Source organism: Serinus canaria, chromosome 10 (genome assembly GCF_022539315.1).
Source record: "Serinus canaria isolate serCan28SL12 chromosome 10, serCan2020, whole genome shotgun sequence".
Lineage (NCBI taxonomy): Eukaryota > Metazoa > Chordata > Aves > Passeriformes > Fringillidae > Serinus > Serinus canaria.
Genome location: NC_066324.1, coordinates 16,916,996 through 16,932,542, shown reverse-complemented (window position 1 = coordinate 16,932,542; position 15,547 = coordinate 16,916,996). Strand labels below are relative to the sequence as shown.

The following is a 15,547-nucleotide window of genomic DNA, read 5'->3' as shown; positions in this document are numbered from 1 at the left end:
TGTTTCTCCCAGCATCTTTGCACTTGAGACCCTGGGGCCCCTCTCGTATTGTGAATGTGTAGAGCTTTAATTGCAGAGGGAAAAATTATATAAAAAGCTCTTCCCTTCCAAGAGCCTCAGCATTATCTGAATGAAAAGCCAATTTGGAATTAAATAATTTCTCTTTATTTAAGAAAGCCCAGATTTTCTGGGACCTCTCTCAGTGATGCTGCAGCAGGGTTGGATGAATATGGTGATTTATTGCGCTTCATTGAAAAGTGCTGAAACACCTGGAGAATCCATGGTCTGCTCTTGAGCATTATAGATTGCACTGTTAGGATAGTTCTGGCTATTTGAGTGTCCCAGCATGAACTTCAAGGTCAGAGCCTGAACTCCTGGAGTAGGGAGTATGAGTGCCTTCCTGCAGCAGTAAGGGGTTAAACTGGGAGTTCTTTCCCAGCTAATTCCTGGGTTCAGGAAGCTACTGGCCAGACTGAGATCTTCCTCAGTGAGCTGTCCCACAGCTGGCAGCTTTTCTTCATTCTAAGAGGGCTGTTGTGTTCAGGAGACATGTGCAATTCACACTTGGCCTGAAATGACACAAATTCTTCACAAATAAAAGAAAATCCCAGCGAACAGAGCAACTCTTGAAACATTTATGGTTCAGAACTGGGAATTGACTTTGTTAGGTGGAGCTCTAAGCTTGCTGGCTGGCCAAAGAGATGTTTTGGTATGATCAAGAGCTAAAATGGGTCCTCATTCATCCAGTGGGTCAACATCCATTGCCCTGATAGCCCTAAGACAAGGGAATGGCTCCCAAATGTCACTTTAAATTGTCAGTCATCTTAGGAGGGAGAAATCAGTCCAATGCCCTGACACTGGACTGGACTTGTAAGCAAGTGTAGGGATGATGGGAGGGAAGAGGGCATGGACAATGAGAACACAGGCTGCTGAGGTGAGACACAAGGTGGACCCTTTGATTTTTCTGGTGCTTTTATCTCTAAGAAATGCTTCTTGAATCTTCCAGGAGCACCTTCTGCGCAATCATTTCTCAGCTGACGGAGGAAACACAGCCACTATTTGAAACCACTATCAAATCCCGTGCTGTGTCCGAGGACTCTGATGCTAAATTCACGTGCATAGTGACAGGTAACAGTGTCTTCAGTGAATAACCTGGTCCTGCCTCACCTGCTGGACTTGTGCCAGTTAAACTCTGCAGCAAGGATAACAAGCCCACCACAAGCAGAGGTTCAGTAATTGCATGGTGATTTTAGCTTCAATTTAAGGGAGGTGGGAAACACCTGAGTGTGTAAAGAGGCAAAGGCATAAGCTAACATCTCAAACAAGGCAAATGAAAGACCAGAAAACGGGATATGCTGGTTACTGCTTGGACCAGCTACATTTTATTGTCCTAATCTCTGCTTCTCTAATCCTGGCCTCCATAACTCAGGAATGTACAGTTTTGAAGACTAAGGCTCTACTGCTGGAACCAATACTGCTGGCTGTAGATGCTTAGAGCACAGCTACATTTGTATCAGTGATGAACTTCTGTGTCTGTCAACATCTGGAATAAAAGCTGGTCACTGCCCAATGAGCTAAAATCTCCCCTTGGGCAGGAAGGGGTTAAGTCAAGAAGAGGAGGGAGAGGCCAAAAAAGAAGGCTGGTGCTAAGGCCTTGTGGCATATGGCAGCACATTGGTGTAGAGGCAAGTAGCTCCTATGCTGATGAGATTTTGTTCTTTAAATATGGAGAATCTAAAACCTCTTCTCTCAGTGTACTTGTTAACAACTCCATGATCCTTCCTGACCTCATTAGTATTAATTACTCCAAGAGGTTACTCAGTGAAAGACACAAACAAGTTGGTAAGTTCTGGAAGGAGGAGAGTATGTCCAGTGAGCCTTTTAGGCACAAAGACCAAAGCTTTCCTAAGGAAATATGGTTTGCTGTTGGAAACAGGCTGGAAATAAGGAAGCACAGTCTCAGTCCCTCTGAGAACTGCCAGCTATGAATTCTTGGCTTTTTTCTCATGGATTCCCTTGTTCTGAAGGCTGACCTTCTGAACTTGCAGGGGTACAGCTAATGGATTGATTTTATGAAGGCTTAACTTCAGCAGACCCCTTCTTGGTGCTTCTGGAGCCAAAGGGATGTGCTAGAAGATGCCTCCAAATCACTTTATTTGGGGAGTCATTAGAAGGCCTCTTCCCAATTTCAGTTTTCTGAAAGCAAAAGCTTGACATATTGTGCAGTACCATGGAACATGCCATTCTGCAAGTGTTAGAGGTGAGAAAATGTTTAGTTGTGTTGGGAAATCCAGAGTAAAAGTCCTGGCTTATCTCACTGGCTTAAATCTCCACCAGCTGCACCTCTGGGGTTGATGGTTCCTTCTAACAAATTCCATCTCTTCATGGTGTGTTGCACCATGCAGAAAACCTGACCTGGTACTGGCCTCATTTCCTGCTCAAGTGTAGGAAATTGTTTCAGTCTCTTTCATCATGTGTCACAATATTTTTGTGCTTGGTAAACTGGGTTGGGGAGATGCCTCTATGCACTTAGAAATTTTCATGGAAATGTTTTTAAAATCATCCTTGGACCACCCTTGCCAGGTGGGCATCTCCTGTATGTGGTCCTGTGGAGTGCTTTAGGAGCTCAGGATCTCTTTGGGAGAGAGGGGCAGGAGGTGTAGAGCACACCCTGGCTGCAGAGTCTGCTTGGTAGTTCAGGTATCTTGCCCTGCCGTGATGTTTGTGCTCAACTGGGAGGCGTTGCTGGGAGCAAGGAAACGGCAGTGACATCCCTGGCCAGTGACCAGAGTGGAACCAGTTCAGTCCCAGCACTGTGGCTGGAGTCCAGGGACACTGATGGAGGCAAAGGGCAGACAGTCACCTGCTCCTGTTTTGACGGTCAAGCCGCAAATATGGATGTGTGACCTACAATAGCATCTTACTTTTTTTTTTTTTTTTAGCTGCTTCTTGATCAATAATGAGAGTTACAGGCTAGTTCCACATCTGGGAATACTTGGACTAGGACTTCCTGGGTCTGTCCTAGGAACACAGAAGGATGCAAGTGTTTGAAGAACCGATTTCCAGAATGTGATGAGTGGTACAGGCAGGAAAAAAGCAGGTCAGGCAGAGGCAGATTCCTGTGTGTGGAGGCACAAACTTTCCTTTCCTCCTGATGCCTAGTTCAGCCTGCTACTGGTGTCCCTGCTATGTCTGATTTGATTTTTTGGGTCAGATCCTGCATCAGTTATGAGATGTTTTTTTCAGACAAAATTAGTTTCATCCTTTGTTCTCTAAGAGATGTGAAAAAGGAAACAAGAACATTTCCATTTACTGTGCAGCTTCATCCCACATCTCTGCACCAGGTGCTTTCCTTGCTGGGTCTGTCAGGACTTCAGGGTCTCAAAGGTCATCACAGCTCATTTGCAGCGGGTGGATATTGGGCTTCTCTCTTCAGAGTGGCCCTTCATGGAGGTGCTGCCACAAGGATTTTCCAGCGTTTTAGTTGCTTCTGTGCAGCATTGCCTGGGAAGGAGAGATGTCAGCTGATGAAATGGGGGAAGTTGGATGAAGAGGCCTAGGTTTCTGGCTGCTTGTTAGGGAATGAGTCCAGCCAGTACAGGTGATGGCTGGATCTAGCCAAGACCATTGTGTGTCAGCATCAGCCCACTGTTGTACAGCTGCCTCTTCAGTGCCATTTCAGCCCTCCTTAGCCAGGTTCAGCCCCTCTGATCTGGCTTCACAAGTCATTGTCTCAGGAGCTTGATCCATCAGTGCCTCCATGGTTTTATTGCAGAGTACAGAGGGGAGAGGGCTCTGCTGTGGCTTGGGGAAGAGAGTTTGGGTAGGGTGAGCAGACAGTCACATGCTTATGGATGCAGTTTTTAATCAGGTTAAAGGAGTTCCACTTGCTGCATTTGTGGTGACCCCCTGAGGGAAGTGTTTGAAGGGTGAGACTGAAGTGCTTGGATGAAGAATGTCTGGAGACATGCAGGGGCTGTGAGAGGGGTTTGGGGATGGGATAGTGACTACAAGAGCAGAGAGTAGGCTGCTGGGAAATGAGGAGGTTTGGCTTTGGGGCCAAGGACAAGGGAAGGATGGTGAATGAGCACTGCCATGGGGAGATACTACTCTTAGTATCTGTCCCTCCTGTCAGCATTGCTAGAAGCTTCCTTGTCCTTGTGTGCTGGAGGGGTTTAAATCCATGAAGCCAGGAAGGATAACATCTTACCAGGAATTGTATTCCCAAGACTGTTGAAGCCCCTACTCTATGTAGCTTGTGTAAAGCAGAAACTGTGGATGTTGTTTGATGGTTCTAAACTCTTAGCACCTTCCAAAGTTTCAGAAAACTAACCCCCCCCCTTCCCTGCCCCTCCCAAAAAAATTAAAAAATAGCAAGCAACGTGAAACAGAGTTTCTCTGGGTGATTTTAGATAGATATATTCAGAACTGTTTGGATAGATATTTTAAGAACTGTTTTGGTTACAGCCGCTAAGCTTTGAAGACTTCTCAGATTTCGACAGTTTTCAGAAAAAGAATGTTTGATCTAAACCTGACAATCTCCATGAAAAAAATATCCTTGCTCTGAAAAGTCTCCAGGATGCTGTGGTGGCTGGCCATCACGCTGGAGCAGTGCTGCTGGCAGACGCACACACATGCTGAGGATGTGGGGTGGGTGACTGCTGTTGCCAGGACTGCCCGGCCCCGCTCTGTCTGCAGCTGTGGGGCTCTGCACGGGGAGGCTGCAGCAAGGGCAGGTCTGGGGAGGATGAGTGTGGATCTGTGAGTGTGTCAGGGTGTGTTCCTGCTAAAGGTGGGCATCTGATGCCCATGGATGGAACCCTCATCCCACTGGGCAAACTGTGGATGCTCTGCCTGCAGGGGATGCACCATGCTGGGAATGATGCCTGACTCCTCTTCCCCCCACCCTGGACCGGGGGAATTTATTCACTCAGCAGCCCAAAGATGGATGTCAGCAGCATCAGCAGCAGCTCCCCTCCCTGTGCCAGGGAGACTCATCCCTGCCCAGGCATCTTTCCATCTTGGCTCTGATTACAGCCCCTGGGAAGGGATGGATGATATTTGGACAGGCAGCTGAGGTCACTGTACCTGCGTGGGAGGTGGGAAGCCTTTCAGCATCCGCCTGCCTGCACACTGGAGTTCCAGCCAGAGCTTGCCTGCAGCTCTCTTGGGCTGCAGGCGACACTGTGCAGAGTGAGCTGCTCCTGGCACTGGACTCTCAATGGCCATGGCTCCTCAGAGGGAGCAGGCAGCCTCAAGGACACAAGTGCTACGAGTCAAAGGGAGTTGAAGCTTAGCAGGAGGAAAAGCCTTTCCTCGAGCCGCGGCATAACGATGGAAATGGCAGCTCTTTCCGGCAGATGTCAGCTGGGAATGGAAATCATCTGTGGAGGCCACGGCGGGGGGGACATCACAGAGCTTCTTGGAAACTATCTGCTGTCACTTCCCAGAATGAAGGGCTGGGATTGCTGTTTCTTAGGGTGTCAGGAACATCTACCTGCCAGTTCCCTGCAAGAGGGACTGTGGGGGCCTTCTGAAGATCTTGCTTGCAGAACAGCCCTTGGGAAGGGTTGGATTGCTCTGGGCACAGTATGAGCTTGTGTATGGAAATTGTTTTGGTCATTTCTGGAGCAGAAAGAATTCACCACAGGCTCATTCAGCCCAGGCTCCTGCTGCCAATATTTATTATTTTATGAAAAATATAAGCAGCAATCCCTGATGATCCCATCACTGGAAATGCTCTCATAGCTTTCACCATTTTCCAGTTCAGGTCTCATTTTCTTCAGCCACAAGTACCTGAGGGCTTTGCATGTCTCTAGAAACTGGTTTGGGGGGTCAAGGCAGCAGCAAGGAATGATGGGCTGTGACAAGAGTGGGGCAGAGGGGGAGGACAGAGAGCCTTGCAGGAAGGGTGTTGGGAGAAAGTCATGGCTTGGCTTCCTGTAGAAGAGGAGAAATGAGGCACTACCCAACAGAAAGCCAAAGCTGCTGATGGCAGCAGTGGGAGGGGATTGAGGCAGCAAAGCATGTGGGAGATGTACAGACAGTGAGGATGGAGAGGGGGGATGCTGGGGCAGTGCAGAGTAAGAGACCTTAGAGAAGAAGGAACAATAGGGTAAAATCCAGTCTGTGAGGTGTCTGGGCTGTGGGGCTTGATGCTTCTCATAGAGGAGAACAGGAAAAAAAAGCTGCTGAGAGTTATCTTCCCAGCCCAGTGGACTAAATCCTTCGAGGAGCCAATGGACGCTGAGGAGCCATGACAGACAAGAGGTGGGGACAGGGGAGCCAAAGCAGTACAGGAGGAGAATTGGCATATGCTGCTTTTCTAGGCAAAGGCATATTGGATTGCCCAAAACCTATGTGAATTCCTGCTGGTGAGTCTCTGCTTCCGGACTCTCAGTCCTGCTCTAGGACCTTCATGAGAGCAGGAGTAAGCTGGGCTCAGGCATTGCTATGGGCTGACAACATCTTTGGCTGGTGCAAGGAGGACAGTTGAGGTCCTGGTTGGCCTTGAAACCTGTGGCTTGGGATCCAGAGAGCACCTTGTCCCTGCTTTCTCATTACTCCAGAGCCATTGGGTTGGAACCCTTTGGATATTCCTGGAAAGTCCTCATCAGCCCCATGCCTGGGATGTTCATGGGAACTGACCCTTGCCACATTCTGCAGTGCTGTGGGTGATCCTTGGGGTCTGGTGGAGTTGAGGAGAGTGCTGGACTCCTTCCTTTGGCCTCACATGAAGCCTGCAGGGACATTTGCAGCAGATAAGCTCCTGAGCCATTGTCTATAGCTGAGGCAGATGTGACGATTGAAACTTTTATCCCATGCCCTGGACGTCAGCTTGGCTCGGTGGTGAGCCCTGAGTGAAGTGCAGGAACCCCTGCTGGCTCCTGGCTTGAGCGGTCTTTGTATGAAAACTGCACTTAGTCTGTACTAGAGCTGCTGTCAGTGAGCAGGGAAGGCTGTGGCTAGCACTGGTCCATATGGGACTCACATGCTGATCCAACACCTCTGCAAGTGGTGGGGAACGTGGCTGTGTGCCCAGCCAGCCTGCCAGCCAGCCAGTCACACACATCATGATGTCATTCTACTGAAAAGGCAGGTGACATCTGTTGTCAAGTGACATTTGTAGGACACTGAGCTGACTGTGATGCAATCAAGGTTGTTTCTGTTCAGTGGAAAGTTTCAGATCAGCTTACAGGCTGTGACACTGTGCAAAATGCTGCGAGCTCTATGGAGGGGCCTGTTCTCCAGCCATAGCCTTGGCCTCATCAGAACATCCCTGTTCACATAAAAGTGACGGCATGCTCACCTCTCCCAGCCAGTGTTACAGGAGACGAGCGTGTGATCCACTCCCTCTGTTCAGGAATGAAGTGCTGGGATTTTTTTCTCAAAAATAGCCCTATTCCTAGGAGTGATAAAAGTCTGAGATAAGCCCATTAAGTTTCCACTGTTTCTGTTGTGCCATTTAGGAATGTGGTGAGCCCAGAATAGCATCTGTCCTGGTGTGCTGCTGCTGATACCATGCTGTCTGTGCTTCTGTGTGGAATGTTTCACTCTCTGATGTTGCTTCCACGTCCTTCCCAGGGTACCCACAGCCCGAGGTGACGTGGTACAAGGATGATGAGGAGATGGATCGCTACTGTGGCTTACCCAAGTATGAGATATTCCGTCATGGAAACCGCCACACCCTGCAGCTCTACAAGTGAGTAAAGGAGCTGGAGAGTGCCTGGCTTTGCTGATGGGAGCTCTGAGTGTGTACTCAGCGGCTGGATAAGCTGTCAACAGTGATAGCTCCCCCAGCACTTGGCTGGCCCCTTCTGCTCCCCACTGTGAGTTCACAGCTGGCCCTTCCCCTCCAGTTGTGGCTCCCCAGTCACACCAGTATGAGATCCATTACTGCATCCAGGGATAGCTGCCATGCTGGAAGCAAGAGGAAGGGAATAAGTCCCTCTCTCTGAAGCCTTCCAGCACTGAGCATTAGGGATGACAAAGGTGAGCAAGGGGAAAGCACTATCATCCTCCAAGATAATGGTCCAGGGAATCAAGTTTCTGGAGAGCCAGGCGCACCTTGTCCCCAGCAGGCACAGACCTGTCACATCTTGAGTCCTGGACTTGGGATGTCAGACAGATGTGGCACTGACTGAAAATGCAGAATATCACTGTTGCTGATAGTCCTGCCATCCTTGTGCTTCTGGCCTGAGCTTTTGTGCTCTCCCAGCTGTGCTCCAGGTGTCCATCAGAGGCTGGCTCACCTCTTCCAGGAGCAGGGATCTCTGTGGGTCAGGTGTCCTCAAGGGGTGACAATAGGGATGCAGGCAGGTGCTTGTGCTGGTGCCTGTGACATGGGGTGGGAAGACTTTGGTAATATGGTAGGGTGGAGGAAAAATAGGAATGTCTTGTGGGCTGTGTAGAGCTGAGAGGAAAAGATCCTGCAGAGGACTCTGACCAAGAACAGTTGGGAAGCATAATGCTGTCTGTTCCTCCTCCATCACAGCCCTCATACCAGAGTTACAGCCCAGAGTGGAGCTTGAACAAATTTATCATAAAACTTGCTTGCTTGTTAGTGTGGAGAGCAGGCAGAGCCAGGGTGGGATGCCAGCCCAAGGCCTCCAGATGTCCTGTGAGCACCTCGTGGGCCACATCTTCTGGAGATGGAGAACATGCATGCCTGTGCCTCCAGTGGGCATCCTGAGGAGGATGGGTAGGTCTCACACACAGCTTTTGATTTCCAGGTGCCGAGAAGAGGATGCAGGCATTTACCAGGCCTCAGCTAGAAATAACAAAGGCATCGTGTCCTGCTCCGGTGTGCTGGAAGTGGGAACCATGACGGAGTTCAAAATCCATCAGAGGTGGTTTGACAAAATCAAGAGAAAGGCTGAAGAAAAGATGCAAGAAATAGAACAAGGCAAGAAACGAGGAAAAGAAAACGTGGAAGTGGAGAAGTTGCAAGGAATGAGCCCTGAGCGGCTCCAGAGGAAGCGGAGGCTGGCTAGAGATCAGACTCTCCGGTCAGGAGACTCTTCATGGGAGAAGGAAGACACAGCAAAAGTGCACGTGGCAGATTCAAAGTCCAGGTTACACAAGGATATTGCTGAGACAAAGGAGCAGCCAGTCAGTGCAGTGCCAGGCTTCCCAAACAAACTGGTGGCACCTCTGAAAGCAGAGGTGACCACCAATGGAGATGCCACTTTGGAAAGTGGGGAGGAGAACGGGAACAGCTTTCTCACGTACATCTATGAGACAGTGGAGGACTTGGCGACCAAGCCAGGGGCAAAAGACTCTGCAGCTAAAAAGAAAAAGAAGGTGGAGGCTCCTTCAGCACCAAAACAGGAGGTTTCTAAGCGAGAAGAAAGTGGGAGAGACAGGGCCAATCAGTCTTCAAATCCCAGGTTTGCTCCTCCTGTCCCCTTACGCAGGAATGCACGTTTGCGAGCAGCAAGTGATCAAGAAGTGGAAACCAGTCCAAAACTCAAAGAGCCTGGGAAAGCTGTGAAACAGGACATTAAATCTAATGATGACATGTACTTCTCTTTAAAGGACATGTATTTTGATAAGCAGGTGAAGCCAGTGGCAGGGAAGGAGGAGGTGGGAGCCAAGGACGAGGCCGGGAGTCAGGCTCCCCTGCAGCCTGTGGCAGCCAGCAAACAGACAGAGGATGCTCCCCTGGCCTCTGAGAGGTTGGAGGGCCAGAGAGGCCAGCAGCAAGAACAGAAGTTGGAGGGAAACAAAGAGGTAACTAGGAGAGACAGCAGCCAACGCAGGGGTGGCAACAAGAAAATACCTGTGCTGTGCATTTGTGTTGTGGCCCTGGGCCTGGGAGGCTGCGTGTACACCACGGGATCTGCTGCCGAGGCTCCGCAGGTCTCCACTGGTGAAAGCACCCAGAAGGGCTTTTTGGATTTTGTGAGCCCAGACAGCAGAGCTTCCACCCCATCTCCAAGCAAATGTCAGCTGAGGTGGTGAGAGATGTAAGTCGGGGCCATTCGAGCAGCTGGTCCCGGTGGCCTGGGGCTCTCAGGTTTAATCAGCAGGCTGACCTCATGCGGAATGTTTTCAGATCAGGTCGGCAGGGAGCACTGAATGGGTATTTATAGCTGGCAATGGGTGCCTTGTGATGGCATCTGTTCAGTTTAACAAGGGAGCTTTAGTTAAGGAGCCCCCCATGCAGATGAGGTATATTGTGAGCTGCACCCTCAGGGCCTCGAGTTTTGTTTACAGTGCAACGTGTATACAGTAGGTCTGGACTATTTTTTTCACCCATCCCTGTTGGGAAAACTCTGTTGGGAGACTCGTTGTGGTGGTGATGAAGTGCTAGGGCACAGCACCTGCTTCTGACCCTCAGAGCATCTCTTAGTCAGCTGCTATTTTTGTCACTTAACCTGAAGTATTTGCCATGAAAGTATTAGACTGGAAGCTACCGGACTATTTTCCCATTTTTCTTTAATGATCCCTTCTGTCATAAAGGATTTCTCTGAGTCCAGTTTGCAGGTGCTGTCAGGATCTGAGTCTGTGGTAGGTGCACACTTTCAGCAAAGACAAGGCTCTGGGTGCAGCACGTCTCACTTGGTAGGTAATGCATATATTTCACAATGTGGAAAAATCCACAATGCATAAGGGACTGATGCTTCCCACTGAGCTGGGTGCTCCAGTGGGAAAAAAAAATCCCTTCTTTCTCTCTTAAATTTCGTTAGCCATTGGTGGGTGCAGCTTTTCTGGTAAGAACTTGCTGTGTTATGCAGTGCACACCTGGTTTCTGGCCTTGCTGCTGCACAGAGCTGTGAACTCATCTTCAGCCTGACCCACCAGTATCACATACTGCTGCAGAAATTATTGCTGTTCAAGCCAGCCCATGGCAAAGCCATTTGTTTCTCCCCTCTGTGCTCATTTTAACAGCTCTGCCTCTCAAAAAAGATGGAAAAATGCTGGTATGCAGCAGGCTTGGACTGTCATCCCTGAGCCTTTGACATGCATCAAGATTTTTTTTCTCTTTAAAAGCCCCACTCACAGAGGGAAAACTGTGACTTGTCAGCTGGTTTGCCTTTGAGGAGACAAAAGGGAATGCTTCTGATTTGAATTTGAATGCTTCAGCTTGTTGGTGCTGCTGAGGAAAGTCCTCAAGCTTTTGTGAGAGCAAATAAGCTGATTTAAAGCCTTTAAGGCGGATTCCAGGCATGTTTCAGGATATTTTCACCCCTCAGGACAGGGATTACTTGTCTATTTCTTTTTTATTTTTTCTCTTAAAAAAGAAAGGTCATAGGTGAGGGTTTTCCTCGCCTTGGGACATAGCTGGGCCTTATGCTCAGGACTTCTGAGCTGAATTTATCTGTAGCAAAATGCCAGACTGTACCCAGGCTCCGAACATCATCCTCTACAAGAGCAGAGAAGAAACTAGTTTTACATGGTAATCACTCTTGCCTAAATTTTAAACTCATCATTTGATTATATTTCTTGAATTTTAAGGGTAGGAATGGCATCTATTGAAGGGTGCTTCCCCCACCCTTCAATACTCATGTTGTCCTAACAATTAGAAAAGGACTTTGATAAAGGGCATGGAGTAACAAGACGAGGAGGAATGGCTTTCTACTGTCAGAGGGCAAGGTCAGATGGGATATGGAAAAGAAATTCTTGGCTGAGAGGGTTGTGAGGCCCTGGCACCAATTGCTCAGAGCAGCTGTGGCTGCTCCATCCCTGGAAGTGTTCTAGGCCAGGTTGGATTGGTCTTGGAGCAACCTGGGATAGTGGAAGTTGTCCCTGTCAATAACAGGGAGTGGAATGAGATGGGCTCTAAGGTCCCATCCAGCACAAACCATTCTATTTATTTGCTTGGGAAAGGGCTTACTTAGGGAATGGTGCTACCTTTCCTCTTTTTCCCAAGCTACCCAATGAAGCAAAAGCAGCACAAAATAGAGGTCTTAGTGCCAGAGCCCTCCTTTCCCACAGCATTCATTTTGTGGGGCTTAACACTCAAGTCAGGAACCTCAGAAGAAAATCCTTAGCAGCAGATCCTCCAGGGTGGAAGGGGGTCCTGTGGTATTTTTGGGGTCCCCAATGAGGGAAGGAAATGATGAATCTGACTCCATGTTCTTAGAAGGCTGATATGATGTGATATATTATAGAATGCTATACTAAACTATACTAAGAGAAAGGAAGCAGACAGAAGGCTAAAAGATAATAAAGAAAAACTCTTGACTCTCTCTAGAGCCTCAACACAGCTGGACCACGATTGGTCATTAAGTTAAGACAATTCCCATGTCAGATAAACAATCTCCAGCCAATTGCAAAGCAGCAAACTACAGGAGAAGCAAATGAAATAATATTGTTTTCCTTTTCCCTGAGGCTTCTCAGCTTCCCAGGAGAGAATCCTGGGCAAAGAGGATTTTTCAGAAAATCTGATGGTGACAGGGTCCCATTATTTGCATGCCCTGTCCCTGTGCCATTGTCCTGGTGATGCTCGCAGAGGGTGCACCACGGTATCACTGCCTCCCCTACAAAAATAGACTGTGCTCCTTGGCTGGAGGATTTGGGCAGTTCTCCTCAGGATAAAGCTTGGCCATCACAGCAGGCAGCTCGCTGACACGTCTGCTGGGTGCAGCTGCGGTCGGAAACATTTGAGCTTCCCAAACGTCAGAGAAACAGAATGGTTGAATAGTGCTGATAACGTCAGGGTGTACGGTTTCCCTATAAATCATCTGGGCAGCCTCATCCTGATGGAGTGTGACATGCCAACTGCCCCATCTCACAGTGCACATAAGGGAGCACTCAGTCTTTAGAAACATCGAGGGAATTATGCAAGGTGTCAGCAGGGGCTGGTAAAAATGGGAAAGTTTCGCTCTTTGGGAAAGCTGGGAGTCAGAGGAGATTGGATTAAAAACCACTGAATGATTTAAAAGGCAGATCTCTTGCCTCTGTGCACAGCAAGGGTGTTGAAAGGCGGAAGGCCTGGAGCTGATTAAAAGAAGCAACATTTTGTACAGCCTGACAGGTGGGACTCACTCCTGTGGGATGGTGGTGAAACCAGAAGACCCTGGATGACAGAGTAACACTGGTATCAGGGTAATTCCCATGATTCAAGAAGTTGGGCAGTGCCGTCTGGTACAGGTGGCCCACAAGTACGACTGCACAGACCCAGGCAGTAACATGATGCTAATTTCCTTTTTGTTTTTTTTTTTAACTAGGTTGCAGCAAGAGTTGGACAGTCTCCTGGTGACCTAAAGCATCCAGTGTCCAGTCCAACCAAAGAGGCCAGTCAGCAAGCCAGTAAGCTAGAGGAGGTCAGGAAAGAGGTACCTGTTTGCCAGGAAACCAGGGGAGCTGTGAAAAGGACAAATCCTCGGTTTAGGCCTCAGGAGCCACCAAAGCCACCAGCACGTTCTTCAGACCATGTACAGTCTGGCAAGGAGCACTCAGCCCCCAGGAAACAGGCAGAAAGACATTCCCGTGCTCTTGAGGACAGAGAGACTCAGCAAGGACTGTTAAATCAAGAGAACAAAAGCCAAGGTGGGGAAGAGTCATTGCTAAAGAATTTGACTCCTCCAGAACGTGGAGAAAACACTCCTCTTGAACAAATCCCATGTCAGACAGTCAAGGATGGGAAGAGCAAAGAGGAAGGAGCAGAGCTGTCTGGGAGCCATCCTGGTGTGAGGACAGGAGAGAGTGATGCAGCAGAGCCATGTCTTGGGGCTGTGCACAGGGAGGCAGGAGGGACACCTTTGGGCCGTCAGAACACCCAAAATGAAACAGCAGCTCCTGCTTCAGTTCCTCTTGCCAAGGAAAAGCCACTTCCTGCTCCTGCAGTGAGGCCATCAGGGGCTCAGGAGGCAATGCTGGCATCTAACAGAAGCCCAGGGATGGAGGCCACTGCAGGAGAGGCCCTGTCTGGAGCCCAGCTGCTGCCTCCTGCGAGAGGAGAAACGGAAATCACAATGACAGATGGATCTGTCCCACGAGAGGTGTTTTCAGCCATCACTTCAGAGGAGGAGAATGCCAAGCCAGTGCCCATGGGACCTCAAGGGAAGGAGGGAGGACTCCTGAGAGCCACAGCTCTGTACCAGGAACCAGCAGCATCTTCAGGGACTTGGGAAGGAGTCTCTGAGGTTCAGCCACAGGTACCACTGGTTCTGCCCGGCTCTGAGAGATCTCAGGAGATGTCTGTGGAGGAGAAAATGCAGCACAAAAACCTGGTTTCCTCCTTAAAGAACTACCTGCTGCTACTTCTAAAAATGTCAGATAGCAGTAAGGATGCCACAAAAGGGGACACTGACTCTGGGGACAAGGAGCAGCCGAATGCAGGGGAAGGCATGATCCCAGAGATAGGCATTGCTGGCCTTAGCCCTCGCACCTCAAGGAAAGTTTTGGAAAAAGTACAAAACAACCAGCTCTTCCAGACAGCAGAGAACTTGCCTCTGACCCCCAGGACATCCAGACGGATCACAGGAATGATTAACGAGGAATTTCTTACCAGCCAGGAGATGCTGGCTTGCAGGCCTGTGCCACCAAAGAGACGCACCTGGGCGGCTCCTGAGGCCGAGGGGCCGCCCCCACTCTCAGTCCCCTCCATTGTGGTGGGCAGCATGCCCACAGCTGGAGCGGCTCCTCATCTTTCTGATTTGCCTCCAGGGAGCTCTGAAGAGAGCCCTGCTGACCCTCTGGCAGTGCTACCTTGTGCCACACCAGAAGAACTTGCTTTGGGGGCCCGGCGCAAAATATACCTGCCAAAACCCAAACAGGTGGGGGTGGAAGAGGAGGCGCCCCCAGAGAGCCTGGGCCACACAAGAGGTCTGACTGTTTCACCACGGCAGTCCAGGAGGAATGCATCCCTGTTGCATTCTCCTGCTCCAGCTCCATCCTCTCCCTCAGAGCAGTGCTCTCCAACCCTCACAAGGAAGATGGCCACGTTGGAGGTTCCTAAGCTGTACGAGGAGCCTGCAGGTGACACTGGTGGTGACGAAGAGGTCCCTGGAGATGCTAAGCCAGAAGCACAGCCAGCAGAGTCACAGAGTACTAATAACCCATTTAAAGGTGAGGGAAGAGAGGATCCCCATGAAGCTCATTCCCTTGTTGCCTACACAGGGAGCCAGTAATAGTCAGCTGGGGCCACATGAGTTTTGTACATTTGTAGGGTTTTCAGCATCAGCCTTTGGCTGTGTGAAAGCCAAAAGTCTCTCCCAAGACTTCTATCCTAGTGCAGGGAGGGATAAGGAATGCAAAAGGCAGCAGTTCTGACACTGGTTGTCTCTTACAGCCCGGGCTTCCCCAGCCCCAGGGATCATAGAATCCTCTTGGTTTTGGTCTCTGTGTTCTGGGCCTCATCAAGCCTGATGCTGGTTGGGGATCCTGAGCTACCTGGTTCAGTGAAAAGTGTCCCTCCTCATGGCAAGAGGGTTGGAATGAGGTGGTCTTTAAAGTCCCTTCAAAACCAAAGTCTGATTCCATGATACAGTGGGCATCACAGGGCACACACTCCTCTTCCACATTTGTGGTCAATGCTAATTTGATTCCTTGTGGCATTGAATTAAAGAAGGCATAATCCTGGGGTTGAAGGAACCAG

The 15,547-nt window shown here is 49.5% G+C and overlaps 1 protein-coding gene across 1 annotated transcript in view; it reads left to right on the top strand.

Annotated features, from left to right (window-relative positions):
- ALPK3 (alpha kinase 3) overlaps positions 1-15,547 on the top strand; it is a 32,749-nt gene that overhangs the window by 11,936 nt on the left and 5,266 nt on the right. Inside the window, exons 2-5 of the mRNA XM_030228526.2 lie at positions 1,007-1,128; positions 7,585-7,702; positions 8,733-9,732; positions 13,176-15,018. Coding sequence (XP_030084386.2) covers positions 1,007-1,128; positions 7,585-7,702; positions 8,733-9,732; positions 13,176-15,018 — 3,083 coding nt within the window. The remainder of the gene's footprint in view (positions 1-1,006; positions 1,129-7,584; positions 7,703-8,732; positions 9,733-13,175; positions 15,019-15,547) is intronic.